Source organism: Branchiostoma floridae, chromosome 2 (assembly GCF_000003815.2).
Source record: "Branchiostoma floridae strain S238N-H82 chromosome 2, Bfl_VNyyK, whole genome shotgun sequence".
Taxonomy (NCBI): Eukaryota; Metazoa; Chordata; class Leptocardii; order Amphioxiformes; family Branchiostomatidae; genus Branchiostoma; species Branchiostoma floridae.
Window position 1 is genome coordinate 15,082,825 of NC_049980.1, and position 17,919 is coordinate 15,100,743.

The 17,919-nt window shown below is 41.8% G+C and overlaps 1 protein-coding gene across 1 annotated transcript; it reads right to left on the bottom strand.

Moving 5' to 3' along the window:
- Positions 1–9,543: 9,543 nt before the first annotated feature.
- On the bottom strand, positions 9,544–17,286 carry LOC118409675 (UPF0394 inner membrane protein YeeE-like). Its single transcript, XM_035810861.1, has 9 exons — positions 16,635–17,286; positions 14,366–14,604; positions 14,131–14,185; positions 13,772–13,874; positions 13,236–13,392; positions 12,873–12,936; positions 12,262–12,431; positions 11,671–11,822; positions 9,544–11,055 (listed from the first exon to the last, which is right to left on the bottom strand). The coding sequence occupies exons 1-9, from the start codon at positions 16,948–16,950 to the stop codon at positions 10,902–10,904; spliced, it is 1,410 nt and encodes a 469-aa protein (XP_035666754.1). The 5' UTR covers positions 16,951–17,286; the 3' UTR covers positions 9,544–10,901.
- Between the last annotated feature and the right edge of the window lie 633 nt (positions 17,287–17,919).

A 17,919-nucleotide genomic window follows, 5' to 3' on the forward strand; every position in this document is an offset into this window, starting at 1 on the left:
TAAAAGTCAAATTTGGGACGTCTGCACATCTGTGCCTACCACCACGCACCACACAACTTACCTCACAGACGGGCTCATGCTGAAAGCCTCAACCCACAAGTACCTGACACCCGCAAGGCATGTCGGGACACGGATCACGGTTTAACATTTTAACTGGCGAAGGAGCACGGAGAGCCCGCAAGTGATTTTGAACCAGTTCGCCTGTTTGTTCGGAGAGATGCCTGGGAGTTCTGTTTCATTTATGTGGGTCAAAGGTGTGAGCTTCTCATATTGGAAATTAAATCTGGAAAACCTCCCATGGACAGACTGTCAGTTTCCTGGGAGAGCTGATATGTCAGCTGCAACAGATACATGCGTGTGGGGGAAGTAGGTAGAAATTAAAGTGTATATTACAACCAGCCTTGTGGAGATGGGCAGGACCGGTGCGGATGTAGAAACATGATGTAGTGTGTGGTGATGCATACGTCGGAGAGCTTATCACAAATATGTGCAGCTGCAAATATGCTTTTGATTAACTATCTTGTTTTTATTTCCTGACAACATGTCAAACCTACTAGCGCAATGACATAATGTTAACATTGGTAGATACGTAATTGGGGAATATATCAAACTAGCATTAGCATACCAGCATACATGCATGTGCACTATTCATACTCATGCCTCATATGTAACGAATGTAGTACAGAAATTTCAGCCTACTATAAACCAGCTGTTTTTACAAGAAGGTTATATTTTTGGTACCGTTTGTGAGTCTGTCTGTCAACAGCATAACTCGAGAAGACTTGTATAGTTGGTAGGTGGGTAGGTATCAGGAAACAAAGGTGAAGTTCGATAATGGGTCGCCTAGCGACTTCCTAAGGTACTGCAGTTAACCATTTTTTTAAAGACCTCGTGTTATGAACATGCTGTGGTCGTGATGATTTTGAGGCGATTTTAGATAGCTGTTGGGGCAGAGGGTAAGTGCTGTAAGTTTGGGGCCCCCTTAGCAACTTTTTTGAATGTGCACGCGCCGATTTCCGTTCATACTTTGGACGAGAATGACTGACTAAAGTGTTAATGGATCGTCATAATTTTTTGTAAACTCATATTTGCGATCACCTAATCGATGGCACGATAAGATACTAATCATACAAATCAACAGCTAGTTTGCATAATTAAATAGGAAAGCTTATAAATCCACTGCATGTGATGATTGAACATATGTAAATGAGAACGAGAGGAATGTCGGTAGATATCATTTATGCTAATGAAGACCTATTTTGCATGATTAATGAAAAGATACTGTAATTCAAACGATAAACGGTGGAAATTTTCCATACTTGTGGCATCAAGAAGCTGGGTAAAGGAGAGCATTATTAGGCATAATCATAAATCATGCAAATCAGGATCACATGTACATAATTTAGAAGGAAAGTCTACAATAAATAGCCTTCTTTGCTAAGATAAGATAAGATAAGATAAGACTTTGAACAAATTGTACTTCTGGGTAGAAATGAAGAACAACTGAGGCAATTTATGCTGATAAGGACCTTATTAGCATAATTAATGTGAAACACTTATGATACTTCAGTCGAAAATGTTAAAATCATTTGGCAAAGATATGAGGTCGTGGAACTGTATATCCATGAAATACCTATGTAAGAGATGATTTGATACTTTTCCGGTAATACTTAGAATATCCAAAGTACATGCAAGCTAAGTTTCAGGATAATGAGATCGTGACAAGGACGATCTATACGCCAAAAATAGTTACTCAAGCAACTGGATATGGTTTTGAAACTGTCATACGTTTCGGAAAGAATCCACTTTCCTTCGTCAGTGACACTGAAGTGATCTGCAAGAAACAGGTCTTTTATACTCTAACTATGAATGAAGACAATTTCAGATGTCCAATAGGAAAGGTTGTAAGACAATTCAGACTGAAGACAATTTGGATTCCAAAGAAAACAAAGCTAAGCCAAAGTCAAGCTGAAGACAATTTGGATTTCAAAGGATATCAAGGTTAAGACTAGGTTGACCCTCAACAGAAAAGGGGGGCTACGCATGGAACTTTCCGGCACTTGGGACATAGCACTACCACCCCCCACCCCCCACCCCCGCCAACAAAACTTTTAGCTCCTGTAACTAAAACAACAGGAGCTAATTGACTCATTTGCATTAACTGTGTCTTAACCTTGATATCCTTTGAAATCCAAATTGTCTTCAGCTTGACTTTGGCTTAGCTTTGTTTTCTTTGGAATCCAAATTGTCTTCAGTCTGAATTGTCTTACAACCTTTCCTATTGGACATCTGAAATTGTCTTCATTCATAGTTAGAGTATAAAAGACCTGTTTCTTGCAGATCACTTCAGTGTCACTGACGAAGGAAAGTGGATTCTTTCCGAAACGTCTGACCGTTTCAAAACCATATCCAGTTGCTTGAGTAACTATTTTTGGCGTATCTTATTACCTGGATGTCTAACCTACATCGACGTATACGGACGATCTATGTTCTATCATATTGCAAAGATGGGTTTAATCAGGTCTTCTGATAGCCATGTCCCACTGTCATGCAATCCATATTCAGTTGTACGTTTACTGACTTCGTGTACATGTTGTATCAATAGATGGGGGGTTCCCTGCAAGACTGAATGGTTTGATCAAGGAGGTTAAAAAACCTCCTTGGTTTGATACCTCAAATGTAAAACCTTTAGCCCCCTTCCCACTAGACGGCTAATTGGATCTATGTGATTGCATAACTGGAATATGACGCAAGATGTAAAAGCGTGGTTTGAACGACACAAATCCTAAACAATCCGGTCTTTACAGCTTTTTCGATCAACTATTGCAAGTGTCTCTGTTAGTTTAACGTTGCATGTTAATAACCGGCATTTAACAACATGTACAGGTGCCTTGTATTAGGTAGTGGCAGCACCAAAGCCGACAAAAACTGCCGGGACTGTGTTCATAACTTTTGACGTACCCTAGGTCACACCTGATAACTTTCTAGTAATAGGAAAGGTCTATATAAAAGTACGATTTACAGAATAAAAGAGGCAGTCATAAAAGAGGAATTCAAACAAGGATTGCTAGTTTTGATGGTCATTTCTGGTCATTTCTTGCCGTTAAAGTTAAGCCCAGTTGATTGGTTTTCTATCGCTATCTGAAGTATCCAACAACCACGGTAAACCCACCTGTCTAGTCAGGACATGCACGATGGATGGACAGAAGTTATGTTTAGTCTTTACTTACTGTTACTATCTACTGGCTAAGCTATCTGGACGATCAGAAGAGTTGACTAGACAACTCAACAAAGTTGAACACCTATTCACGGCTGAAGACCCAAGGAAAAGGAAAGGAATCCAGTTATTGATTCTCGGGGAGGAATCATCAGCGCATCAAACCCTTATAATGTCCATCGGCGTGGATACTGAAGGCCATTTTTCCAGCAGGCTCAAGTTCGGATCAACCGCCTCGCCTGAAGCTACGACAGCCCAGTGACCCAGCGCAAATGGCAGGGTCACCATTCATCAATCCGACCTGCGTATCGGTGGCAATGTGTGCCGACAGCATGCGAAAACTGCCGATCATCATAAATTCCTATACGTATGTGACAGTTAACTGGTTATGGCATTCAAGGGCACAGTGTTTGCAGGACTATCACTAATCAGCCACAACGAGCTCCAAGTTTTGGGTGTCCATTTCTCGTGGCAATCGTGACTTCTATGGTAGAGTTTTTGCTCAAAGCCACGCTAAATCCCGTTGGGATGTGTCTTTGTGCGACAGCTTAGCGCCCAGCGGGAAATTGCCTGTCATACATCGTCCATTCATGGCTTCTGGCTCTTCGGGGTCGTAAATTTCCTGCGTGCCAGCTTACCTCTCGGATAAGAAGTCATCACGAAATCGGCATCTGCGACCCAGTCAGCCATTTACAAAGCCAATTACCACAAGAAAGATGGCCTCACCCAGCGCTATTGACTGGAAATCGCGCGATCGTAAGAGGTGTGTCTGTCAAAGTCCTGAATTTGAAAAATAGGGTGTCATTACAACGTGCATTTCATCAGCCGTGCAAAAATAAGAGAAAGGTAACAGACATTAAGCAAAGGTAAGCAATTATGAAAAGGGTATTGAACTTATTGGTGTGTATCCCTTGCATTTGACCGTCTTGTTGGCAGTATGCCAATCATATGTATGGCATACCTGTCATCCTCCTGTTGCTTGACAATACCGGGAAATGGCAGGTCTTAAGGCCGTTAAGGGAGATTAAAGCGAACCGTCATCAAATGCGACGTGAAAAAACGAACAGGCTCTTCTTCGCGTGAGAATGGCCTTGTGAAAGACTGCAGGTATATATTCTCATCTACTCAGTCGGAGGATCACTTCATGTTCACAGAAATCACACATTACATTACATTTTACATTACATCAGTCTAAAGATTGATTCTGCATCTGGGGAATATCTGTCAGCAGCACAACAGTCGCAAGGCTCTTGGCTATAAACTCGGGCAGAAGCAGGGTAGTGTTGCTTGAAACAAAAAGTGATTGGGATTCTTTTGCAGCTATATCTAGGAAATGGATTTGCAAAATCTTTTATATCTAATTGCGTTAAGTCAAGTTAAGTTTATTCTGATACCTTAACAATATACATATAACGTTACATATACATATACAAGCACTGATGTACAAAAAAAGTTCAAAGGGAGACAAGATACAGAATCCTACTCTAGATCATACGTGTGCTCCTTGTTCATGTAACCAAAATTTGCAGTCACTGTCTGTACTAAGATGCTGTCTTTACGTATACTTACTGTAACATACTGCTCCAGCTAGTAATAAAGCGGCGTTGGAAAGACTTCAAATTCGCCCTGGCTCGGAGAAATGTTTTGCTGTACACGCAACTATGTATGTCGTAGAGAGTGTCCCCGATGGTCCTGAATACGTGTGGCAAAAATGTTCCGTACATGCCATGCAAGTTAGGTTCTTTACGTTGCCATTTTGCTATGTGTCCATTGCCAGTTTGGGTGGGCTTTTTTTCGTACAAAGGTACCCCACAGATGGATGTACATCAATTCAGCTCTGGTGTGAACGTTTCAAGCAAGATATATTTCTCACTTCTCTATACCAAATAACGGTGGTAAGCTTCATTCATTCTGGGTACATATGTCAACTGTGGGGTGTAGTGATAGTCCAGGAGTAATCTTGCACGTCGGGATACTGACTATAAATCAAACTGTGTTTGATACAACATGTCCCACTGATTTCATCTGACATCGCACACAGCGTGTCAGAATACTACCTAACCTGGACGTGCTGCGTTAAACTTTTGATGTAACGTTATGGTACAACGGCAAGGGACAACTGTACCGAATAAAAGATTGTTACGTAAATCTGTTTTGTGCTATTTCCCTTTTATCCAAGTGAAGCAAAGAGAATCGCTCGATAAGCCCAATAATTCGAAGACGATATTAACTTTTAAAGGTCTGACAACACTCCCCATACCGCTGTTCCTAGAGGTACCAGGTAGAATTCCAAATTCATTAAGGATTAAAAGTATTGAAAAGATTGTGTCATGGTGGAACCTCCATTCCACTAGAGCGGAGACCTCTCCACGACGAGGTTCGATCGAGCAATTTGACAGAGCGGCCAACGATGTTTAAACTAGATAAAAAACGAATCTTCTAACGCTTTGTGTCTTTTGTAGCAATTTTAGCCGTACGTTTATACGTTGCATAATATTCAATCATGAAGTCAAGAGTTGCATACTTCGATCGCTGCCCAGTGGAATGAGGGCCTTGTCCTGGCACCTTCACGAAAGTAACACCAGAAATATGCAGACGAAAAGCTCTGGTTGGCTCTCGTATTTCTACAGTTGGTTTTCAATATTGAATGTCAGGGAGACCGTAGGTAAAGAATTCCGTAATCAAATTCTTTCACAAGAAAAAAAAAGAAGAATGGAGTTTTGTGATATTGCTTGGGCGGTAAGTACCCATGATTTATCCACCCTGTACTTCTGACGTTCCCTGGGCAATCTCTCAGCATGACAGAACATAATGAGCTACACCTCCAGAGGGCTGTAGATCACGAAAATGTTCCTTCATTCCATTTCAATACTGATGCTGAGTAAGTACATAGTAGGCGGTTAGAAATGAAAAATGTAACGTTCCCGTCAGCAATAATGGCTGTTTGTACGTACATGTACTCTAGTAGTCCAATGACTGAAAGACATATTTCATAACCGCATTTTGAAGAAGTATCCAATAACAAGCATGCATCATAACTTTCCAGCTTGTCGGTACATTTTTCGACATTATTTTCAGACCTCATGGTAGGGAAATTGTCATCAGGAAGTTCCTGTTATCGTGTGTCTACTGCACGATTGATCGCGTCACATATCCTGTAATTGAATCAAGACGACAAATTCTCTCCTAAGAGGCTTGTAAATGTCGAACGTACACCACCGGATATTCATCATCGTCGTCACAGAAGGATTTCCAAACCCGCCTCGTTGGAGACATTATCATCGGTCAGAGCGGCACTGCCACGCGGTAATCAAGACCGAGACCACCCTCGCGCTGGCAGGGAGCAAAGGTCCCGGCGATAGTCAACTGATTACGTCGTCATGAGGGAGTTGTCTGCCCGGCAAGTCTACTCGAGCCACAGCCGGAGAGAGAACAGAATTACCGTGCGGATTATGGGGCATTTACTCGCTATTTACCATTTCCCTAATTACGGAGCCGGGCCAAATCGCCTTAATATTAGGTATTGATATATTTGAAGCTTGCGTCGCTCGACGCTTTCCATTCATTTCGTATTAGTTTATTCCAAACTCATATACCACAAGGAATTGCCACAAGCTGTGGAATAACTTTTTTTGGTCATATTTCGACATCATTAAAGCTCATTTTGTTCCAAGTTATGCTTCTGCATATATCGTAAGTAATGGTGCTACTCTGAATACACATAGTTAATACTTCATTTTTACTTCTAGTAAATGTCATGAATATTTACCTACCAAAACGTATTTCATTTTACAGTACTTTATGTTTGAACAAACTTAAGAATCATTGATATCATGGAATGCCTGAGCATATATCACCGTCAAATTGAGGACGTTGACCTTTAAAAAAACTGAAAACGCTGCTCTGTGGGCGCCAAGTGTCATGTCATATTCGCTTCATTTGTTGCCTTGTCAGTGATGATATATGCGCTACCAAACCTAGCTGCTGCAGCAATGCCCGTCCATGGGTGGTGATCACTGAGCGATCTTACAGCGACCAAAATTGGATTCGTGTGGCCATTGATTGCACAATTGAAATATGGCGCACGAAGTAAAAGTATTATCTAAAAGAGGTTAGAATACATAAACTTTTATTTTTAAAAATCGTTCACAATCTATGAATCTGTTTAAGCGACCTATCGTATCTTAAGTCTCTCCGCGGTCTCAGCCTCTAGTAGAAGGGTGTGTAACATGCAGAGAGTGCCGCCTTTATTCCACGACAGGAGCGCCGGCTACTTTATGAAGAAAGTTTGAGAATATGAGACCCATTTTTGTAACTTCTCGACTTCCCGACGCACCATCAATCATCACCATGACAACCATGACTGATGCACTCATTTGTCGTTATCTAAACAATTAGCGCACGCCCCCTGACTAATGTACAATCCTGTCGCGTGTGAACGTTGAGGCGTCACGTTGATGGAACAGAAGATAGCTACTCATTCCGTGCCAGCCAGATGAGGTGATGGGGATATCGTGTCTCCACTTCTCCTGGGGTGGGTGACACAAAATGTACAGTTTGGGCCACTGGGGAATCGATGATATCGGCTTGGCTCGCTCCTGAAAGGTTGGGGAAGACGAGAAATAATACCATGCCGGCGCTAACGGTAGGACTGTGGGCTGACAGCCAGCACAAAACTATTTCTGGAGTCCAAGCATCGTCCTTACGACCGGCTTGTCTTACCACAAGACGTTTGCCGTAGGGAGATTTACTAGGAGTCTTTGGCCACCATAAGATCTCAAATGTCACCCTTCAATTACAGCAGTCTCACTATCATGGCCGCAATCATTCACCCTATTTCTGTCTAATTCTTAAATCCGTAATTATTTACCCTTATGAAATCCATATTCTGGCTAGAGCGTTGGAATCAGAATCAGTAGGTCCTGAGTTCGATACTCGCCATGCCCCTGCCCCCATGACGGCGGAGTGACGCCCACCGAGCCTCACGGCTAATCTGTCTAAAGGTGCCCAAAACACCTACAGATTTGGTGCTGCCAGTGTGTCAACAAGTGCACACTTGCCACTAAGACCCGTGCTTTTTTTTAAAGATGTTCCTGGTTGTTGGAAAAAAGACGAGTTTTTCTTTTCTTTTCTTTTTTTTTACAAAAGAGACGAAGTTGAGTTGAGACTTGTTGCAACTATTTCTTACAGAGACAGGTCTGTAGGAATCTCAGCGCCGTAGTAATAATGTTGCAATAACTCTACAATATAAGGCGCATACAGCTGACAGAAATAACACATGTGATGGGGGGAGATGAGTGGTTGTGTCTACTTCCATCCATCACTAGTGTTTTGTCTGCTGTTTGACGCTTTTGACAAGTGACATGTTTATTGCAATTACGCGGCTGGAGTGCCTCTTTTTCTGACCTTTGACTTTGCACAACTTTTACATTGTCTGACCGCTCAAGGAAAGGAGCTCCCAACCGCCAATGTCTATGTGAGCGAAGCTAGGTATTAAACATCTTTTCAAACTTTGGTAATGTAGTATAATGATTTTTCCCATTTTCTTTACAGACAGCGTGTCAGATAAACACGCCCAAAGATTCACTGAATCATCAAACGACCGTGTTCGATCTGTAAACACAATTCGCTGTCTCAGACGAGAAACTAATAAAACGTACATCACAGTAGGCTAATCTCTAAGCCGATTTACCGGTGGCATGAGACAGTATCAAAAGCCGGTCAAGTAGTGCCTAGGCGGTTGGACACTACTTGACTGGATGTTGAAACTGGCTTACAAACGTGCCGACGGTAAAACTGCTTGATGATTAATACTACTTTTAGTAGGCTTGGTGATAGGGGAATTATACCCGCGCGTGGTTAAAGATTTAGTTGTTATCAGCTATACGTTTTCGTTCACTTGAAGTAATTTGATGTTTGGTAATTAAACTTAGACAACATTAATGAAGTATTACCATCCGGGTATAGGAAATCTCTGCGCATTTCGGACACAGTCACATTCATGGCGTCAGTGTAACGGTGCGATTAAGGTACATGAAGGGGGTAGGAGACCCTATCACTGATAGGTCATCCTGCAACCCAAAGTAAATCTGTGTGACCCGTGATATTTGATCATTGATAAAAAGGTATGATTCAAAAGACAAAACAGGCAAAACAATTTTGAAAAGTGGCCCTTCGGCTATGCAATTCTCCGAGCGACCTGTCAAACATTTACTCGCTTAAAGGTAGCTCAGCAGTTACAGGCTCAAGTGGAAAATGAAAAATGTATCTGGAGAGTTTTTAGAAAATTCTACTGTGCTCAGAACATCAATCTTTGTGTGACATGGTTCAATGTTTCTGTTCCTATTTAGGTTTATTTTATTTCGATACATGTGGTATAAGCATTTTCCTGAAAAAATAGCATATATTTCAGTCGGGTAACTGACTGTTCTTAATGAGCCCACACTAAGTGACTTTCTGTGACGTTCTTCCATCCTATCGCAATCAGTAGTTCTGGTCTACAAGCTCTATAACGGCGTCACTTAAAAAATCCAAACTCTGTCACATCATATCAGCAACTCAAATTTACAACGTTACATAAATAAACAATCCATCTTCGACAACATGAAATGAACAAGAAAATCAAGGTCAGCACTTAAACAACCGTGAGTTAGCATTCGACATGGGACAAATGTCAAGTTCGAATTCACTTGTTAAAACAGCTGTTTACACATATAGGAGGATTAAGGCCTGGTCCAAAGCAAAGGCACTTGAACATATTTCCATTAATTTTGTACAAGATGATTTTCAGAAACGTATGCCATACCGGACCAATGTAATAAAACATACTAAATAATCGCAATGTATTAGATACATACTGATTAGACAATTTTTCGACTTATCTGCTATCAATTCTTCTGCTTATGGTAGTATATCTTTATGTGAAATTCTATATTAGTCGAAAATCTACATTCTATGAGTAGCTAAAGTTAACGTATATCTAGAATGCAATAAATTTTTGTCTTCAAGGCAGGCTTCAATATCAAGAATCACTGATGCATATGGTATATTCAACAACTTTCACACATTATGTATCTTGTCGTCGCTTTAGTCTTCCAAAGTGTCGAGTCTGCTTCTCTTTCATACATTGAATTGAAACTTTCTACTGTACATGTGACTCTCTGGCTGGATCCGAATAGAGAGTTCACCTCAGGTCTCCACTTTTAGCGGTCACATTCGTCCTATGTTGTCAAAAGAGTTTGAAACCGTAATATTTTCAAGCAGTCCCTGAACCAGCAGAACCATTCAACAACAAATTTCTAAGACAGCTCTTTCAGAAACAAACAAAAAAGTTGAACCTTGTAGGGCATATAAAGTACTGTACCAAAGAATGCACTCAGTTTGTCATCATAGGACGAGTGTGACGGTGAGCCCGTACTGGTGTAAGGTGGTATCTAACTGCACTGGAGCACCGGTGCGACACTGCGGGGTTCTAAAGACAAATTTCAAATAAATTTCAAAGATAAAGGACGAGTTTTCTTACGTTTGGTGTAATTTGTTGTCTTCTAAGTCATACTTTTACGTATCACCCAATATATAGATTATAAAAAAGCGGCGAAAATAACAGTGCCGCAGTGAACGAACCCCGCAGTGCCACACTGGTGCCCCAAGCGCACCACATTTGCGGGTAGAGTCGCTGTACCGACTAGTAGGACACATAGTTGAGGGGGAAGTTTCCCATGTCTGCCCGTGCTGCACCCCACATGATGAAGCCGATGATGGTCCCGCCCGCGAACATGGCCGCCACCGCGAAGAACGAGATGACCACCAGCAGTGCCGTCCCGGACAGACCATGTCCACTGGAATATTACAAACAAAACATGACGTATATTTGCATAATGTAGATAATGATAGTAAAGATAGTTAATTCAGAAAAGAACTCCTGGGTCTGAATTATTCGCCAGAAAAGATGTTGCAATACAAAATAATCACAGGAAAGTAATAATAAAACTATACATTTTCACAATAATGAAGCAATTCAAAGGATAAAAAAACATTCAGAATATTTTGCAACATTCAACATATACGAATTGATACGTCATATAGCCTTTACTCAAGCAACTGGATATTTTCAGGTAACGTTAGCATCAACTACCTCTCGTCAGTTATTGTTTACTCATTGTTAACTCTCCAGAAAATGTAACATTCTTGCGACATTATTTCATTACCTACCCCTAGGAAGGCAATTTTTGCAAGCCCCAACCTCTACCCGTTCATGGCTCTATGGAGCGCCCTATACTGACCAGTGGGACGACTGCCCAAAACCGTGATTTAGTCAGGCTACCAAGATATTATTTTCCAAGATCTAAGGGCAGCAGGAAATGAGGTTCTCCAGCGAGGTCGTGACCTGAGAAGAGAAGGCGAGATTTACCTCATGCATCTACAGACAGCCTTCTGGACAGATAGGTGCTTACCTGGTACACCCAGCCCCCAAACGGGCACCAAACAGCATGATGAGACCCCCGAAGAAGCCAGACGCCATGGACACGCCCTTTACCGTGCCCAGCGTTTGGGAAGAGGCCGCCGAGATCAGCGCACCGACTACGGCCCCCGCGACGTAAACCACCTGTGGGTATGACAAATGTATACTCAAGTGATGAAATATTCCTGTTCTATTGTGATTCTATCTTCTATCTCTGTAAAAGAGATGTAAGTGAGATATGTTTTACAGAATTGATACAGCTTGCTCGAGTCGGATATTGATGTTCGCATACATCACCATGCAGTTTATAAATTATTCCCAAGACCTAGGACGTTATATAGGACGTTCTGCATAACGTCTTTGCCAAGACCAAGTCACAATTTCCTTTCATTTCATGCAATGGTTTTCACTGCAGTGCACCATTTTCTCACAGGGAGGCATGGTGTACCAAGCTTTGGTTTTCTGCTTCAAATTCTGAGCTAAATTCAGACAGAGAAGTTTTATTCGGTATTCTGTTCTTCTGAAACAAGACATAATGTTACTTGTGCACGTAACGATACAGAAAATCTTGTTTGTTCCCTACCTGCCACCAGTTTCCCAAACCGGTCCTGTACCTGCTGAGGTACGGGGACATGCGCTGCAGTCTGTCGGTCACCAGGACCTGGGACACCACAGTACAGTAGCTACTACTGCCCCCTAGCGTGTCGCCCACGCTCAGCGTGATCACCAGCTGCAGCAGACCGATGAGGATACCTGGAGAGTGGTAGTAGGCGTAGATAGTTGTGTAATAACGCGCGTACGATTGTTGAAGTGTTCGTGGATCTAGCTAGCCTCCTTTCCACTAGACGATTACTGCTACGACCGCTAGTACAGCATTTGCGTAACCTTTCATAATTAGAGTATGATACAGGATGTACAAGTATGGTTCAACTTAGACAGGTAAAAATTAAAGATCTAATCCTTATCTACGAAATATGCGATATGTCAAATGTTTGGTCGCTCAGCGGCCGCAGCCTCTAGTGGAAGAACGTGTAAACCAGAAGCATGGAGGGGCATGAGGGTGTCAGCATCGTATTTATCCTGCCTACACTACGCCGAAGACATCGCCACATTCACAGATAGGTCATTTCAGATGTCATATTTGTAATTTTGTGAATTATATCTAAAATTGTAAAATTGATAATTCTTTCTTACCTCCTATCCATGGTGGCCAAGCTCTAAGGCTCATGAAACAAGTCCAGTCTCCGTTGTTTGGTACCTACAAGGTGAAGTGGGCATATTCTATGAGGACTCGAATTGACAAACTGGCATGGTGGCATGCCAAAATCATCGAGCTATACTATCAACGCTAATGTAAGAGTAAACGTTACGGACAGAAAGCCTGAGGGTAAGTACGAGGGACTGAAAGAGAATATATAAAGAAGAAATGATAGCAGGTGACGTTATAGTAATCTCTATTTTGCATCTTGTGCGTTATTTCATCAAGGTCCACACAAGTGTACCTTTGGTCGCAGAACTGTTCCTCAGCGATCGGCATCTAGTTAGAGGGTACCTTACCTGGACACATGACACAGAGCTTGTGTTGACATGTGCGTACTCGCATAGCTCTGTCTCCCAGGGTTTGACGTACTCCAAGCCGAAGATGAGGAGTGCAATGGCGAACGTGAAGGCAAAGGACAGAGCGGCATACGGAAGCGGTACCCAGTCGTCAAGGCTGTAGAAAACAGACGCCATATAAAATGTATATAGCTGTATAGAAGTATAGATATGTACATATATAGATGTATAGAAGTAGAGATATATGGATATATAGATATATAGATGTATAGATGTATTCACTATTTTTAGAGCAGCATGGTCTTCTGCTATACAGTTACACATATATATACGTACATTGGAAACACAGCAAGGTTAAAAAGTACTTTCTATATACTATTGGGGCCTATGCGCAGTCAAAACGACATTTCATTGCAAACACTGAATTTCCTTGTTGTTTTACTTATAATTCAACAACAACGAATGAAATTTTTACTCTTACGTTGATTAACTTTTTAAGAGAATAGACAAGAAGTACAATTTAAAAGGCGACGTACTGTTTCTTCTTGTAGGGCCCGGTTGGTTTGGTGTACTGCACAACCCATGGCTCAACCGCTGCATACAGCGCAACTCCGACAAGGCAGCCGAGAAGGGTCAATACTGGACAGGACATAAAGACAGATTAATATTGTTAGCATCATCCTGAATACAGACTTTGCCGTGTGAAACATCATAAACACAAATATCATTTGTCTTACCGATACAAATCAACGCTATGAAACTGCAACTAAAATTGGAATATGGTATGATTGAAAAAAAGGTTTTATTGTATAATTATATAGTTGATACTTGTTCATCCATTTCTACGACTTCATTTTATCAAAACTACATCACATCCGAATTCCATGCCACTTACGTGCCGAGCCCATCCCCACGCCTGCTCCAACCTGTGCCAACACCATTCCCGGGCACTGCAAAAGAGAAAATCGTAACGATTCATCAAAACATATATAAGTTATGAACAGTTGGAAAGAGTGCCTAAATCTATCACCTTGCAGCATATGGATTGGATACCCAAAGTTTAAAACAAAATATGCACATTGCCCTTTCCATCTTTATGTTTTATTTACAAACAACAATGCCCTACTGACCGCCCCGCTGATGGTCATGCCCATGCCGAGCAGCAGCCCTCCCACCACACTGGTCAGCACGCCCTTCTCCTGATGGTTGATGAAGACCTGGCGGATCTCCTGGAACACGGGCCGGGTCACGGGGAGCAGCGCCATCACACCCAGGCAGAACAAACCTGTCGCCATGGCAGCCAGGAACGCTTTCATCATGATGAACCGCTGGTACACGAACTGGTCCCGGATGACGTTTGGTTCAAAAACTGAGAAATGGAAACGTTTAGAGGTCATTTCTTCCTCAGAACACTTAAGCGCCTAGTGGCATGCGTACGTGGTACGAAGAGCAACAGGTTCTATTGCTGTTTTAGCAGCGAGGTCATTTACGGGAAGCTTAAGGCTTCTATCCTTTCCCTTAAATGTACTTGAGACACATCCTCCAATACGCCCTTCTCCTGGCGACCATGTTACGCCGCTTCCGTAAAACGGATGAAGCCCTATAACCAAGATGCCCTTGTCTCCGAGTTACCAACTAATTGGAACTGGGCGCTTAACTTTGAGACTACTACCAGTCGCCAATCAACAATTTTTAAGACGATTCAGGTGACACCCATCACCCTTCTTTAGCGTCACTAGAATGAACTGACAGAATAAGTCAATACTAAAGAACGACCGAGCACTCGAGGTTACTAACTCGTAATCGTCGTATACAAATCACAGAATTGCAAATCAATGGATAGTTCCCATTAGAAACAAAAAAAATAGCAAGTTTCTTTTAGCTGAACTTTGTCTCATAATTCCGAAAGGAAACTGACTTCATATAAAACGCCATCACGCCTGATGCTCTACTTTGTCGAAAACTTTCATTTCCGTAATCCTAAGAAAATGGAGTAATTCTACATATATCTCGACTTACTTGAGCAGTGCAACAATGGGTTGACTGGTGCCCAATGTACACGGAAAATTGGCTTTTATTATCTATTATGTGACAAGTATATCTAATCGAGTTCATTAGTTCTTTTTTCTGCGCAATATTGTATCATGTCACCGATCATATCATGGTACCTAACTCGTAGAATTTACATTTCAAAACTTGCTTGGTCCAAGACACCAAGGACATTATATAGAAGTGTGTCCTTGGTAACCTTGGAGAGACCATTCTATTCAACTAATGGTCGCAGGGGACCGGACAGTCTTCGGGAACGAAAAGTATGATCTAAAAAGCAACAAAACACACAGAACGTAAGACGAATTAGTCATGACCCAACCATGATTTGTATATATTCTCTAATGAATGCTTTTATATTTCATCCCCGGTTTCATCCCGACCGCGCTCCGGTCCGGAGCATTTATTGTATAAGTGTGTCTAGGCGCTCTGCATTGCGTCTTTTAAAAACAACTTTCACAGCAAGCCAGCCAGTCGGGCGAGCGATGCACCGTACATAAGGGTAGAGTTACACAGTCAACAGCCCAATACAATAGTTCTCAAGGACGTTCTTAGGTCAAAGGTTAACGTCCGGGAGCGTGATGTTGTTCCCTGGCGGTGACACGAAAACTGTTGACTCATCGTGGCGAAGCACGAAATTTTCTACGGACTCTGCGGATTTTCTACGGCATGTAACGTCAGCATCTAGGTATCCAATCAACAATGGGACTTCTTGTTGTTGAGCAAATATTTATCTGACTTGTCCCATGTCCGGAGACGTATATCTTAACTCCTGCCAATAATCTATGTCTAAAACGACATGGCTTTTGTCTCGATATTGACAAATAATTGGCGTATACATGTTTGTGGTGTCTACATCATAGATATACAAGACTACTGAGGATATACAACATCTGTCTGAATAGTACGTACATACATCGATGGAGCTCAGGAATGTCAAGGTCGATATCTTTGGAACAACAACAATGGCTGTATCAGTAGCCTCCAACTTAGTACTGTTTCACTGTTGACATATGGACATGTGCTATATTTGATACTAGTGCATCAAATTGTCCGAGACAAGTAGAAAGACAATTTATGCACTTATGTTCCAACACAATTTCAGTATGATAAATCATCTAGACATTTATAACTCCGAATAACAAACAAAAAATAGCAACTTACTAAGAATAGCAACATGATGAAGTTGTAGAGTGGACGCACAACACGCTATATAATATAGGACTGCGATACCATCCAATAGCATTATACAGAGCTTTTGTACAATTGTTACATTTGTATAGTAAAATTTTATTTGACCTGATTTTGTTGTGTCAATGTTAATAAATGATTCAATGGACCATTTCTTACCTCTTGTTTTTTCCAGGGCGATGCCAAACAGAATTCCTCCTAAAAAGCACGCCATAATCTTCACACAAACATGCCACCACTTCTGGCGTTCTTTGGGGTCGCTCTCCAAACTAGCCTTCTCATTTGTAGTATCGGAAAGCGCCTCGTCCTTTTTCCTGTCAGCTTCCGCTGATAATTGGTATTTCTTCTTCGCCATGTCGCTGCTTTCTTCGGTTGTTGTCGTTAAACTTGCCTCCCTGTCAGCCCAGGCCACTACCTTGTCACCACCGACAGGTGCTTCCGGGTGAACTGGCTGGTGTGAGTCTCTTGTCTGCATAGTCACGCCTCCTCCAGCCTTATTGACCAATCAGATGCTCGCGGATAATCAAGATTGACAGTTGGGTGTGGACAAAAGGACAAGACAAGTGATGCCCAGACGTAGTGCAATGCACGAGAGAAAGAACTCACCCTCCGGCAAAGCTTTCCACCATCAATTTTTCATGAAACCCATACCCGCGCATGCCTGTCGACTTGGGTTTCTGGTTGGCATTCATGTAGATTACAATAGTATGTCAATAGCTGGTTACAAAGGTTTTGTTTGCCCTTTGTTCACATCCACGGCTCTGTAATAAACATTGCACACTGTCGCGTTAATGTTTTATAGCACTAGGCAGTGATTACTGAGCAACCACACAGAGAACAAATTTGGACTTGTGTAGCTAGGGATTTTATGAAAGGAATGTGGCGCCAAATGTAAAATTATGGTTCAACGGACATTAAAGCACTTAAAATGTTTTGAAAAACGTTCTTGATGCGCGATCTGTAAGCGGTTGCGGGCGCTTAGTGCGTGGTCCCATACTCTAGTGGAAATGAGCCTAACCACAAGAGATCCAGGCAGATGATGAATCACAGGAGAATAATACAACCTTGTCCATGACATCATACATTTTGAATCCTCTTACTTGATAAGGCTTTAGTGTAGACACTGAGTTAAGACATAAGTGGACCTCATATTTCATACTTAATAACCACCAAGAATTAAAGAATACTTCATTTTGTCGTGAAAAATTCATTCATCTTTTCTTGATGCCGTCATTGCCGTGTATACTAAGTCTCTTCATTAGGACTGTGCTGTCCCGTAATCTCTTAATCTAAAGACTTGCAGTAAGTAGTGACCTTGTTCCCAGCCACACCGGCCCCCATTTTGGCAATGGTTATGTCATTCTTTTTGTGGAGTATTTTTTCCGTCTCGTATTTGTTATGAACAAGGTCAGTAACATTGTCTTTTATTTCGGACTAGGACTAT

Bases quoted from the DNA above. Each gene is read 5' to 3' on its own strand.
- LOC118409675 (XM_035810861.1), bottom strand. From the start codon at position 16,950: ATGCAGACAAGAGACTCACACCAGCCAGTTCACCCGGAAGCACCTGTC. The intron at 13,393-13,771 runs GTACGTCGCCTT...TGTTTTCTACAG, and splicing joins GGGCCCTACAAGAAGAAACA to CCTTGACGACTGGGTACCGC. The intron at 11,056-11,670 runs GTAAGCACCTAT...GTAATATTCCAG, and splicing joins TTGGGGGCTGGGTGTACCAG to TGGACATGGTCTGTCCGGGA.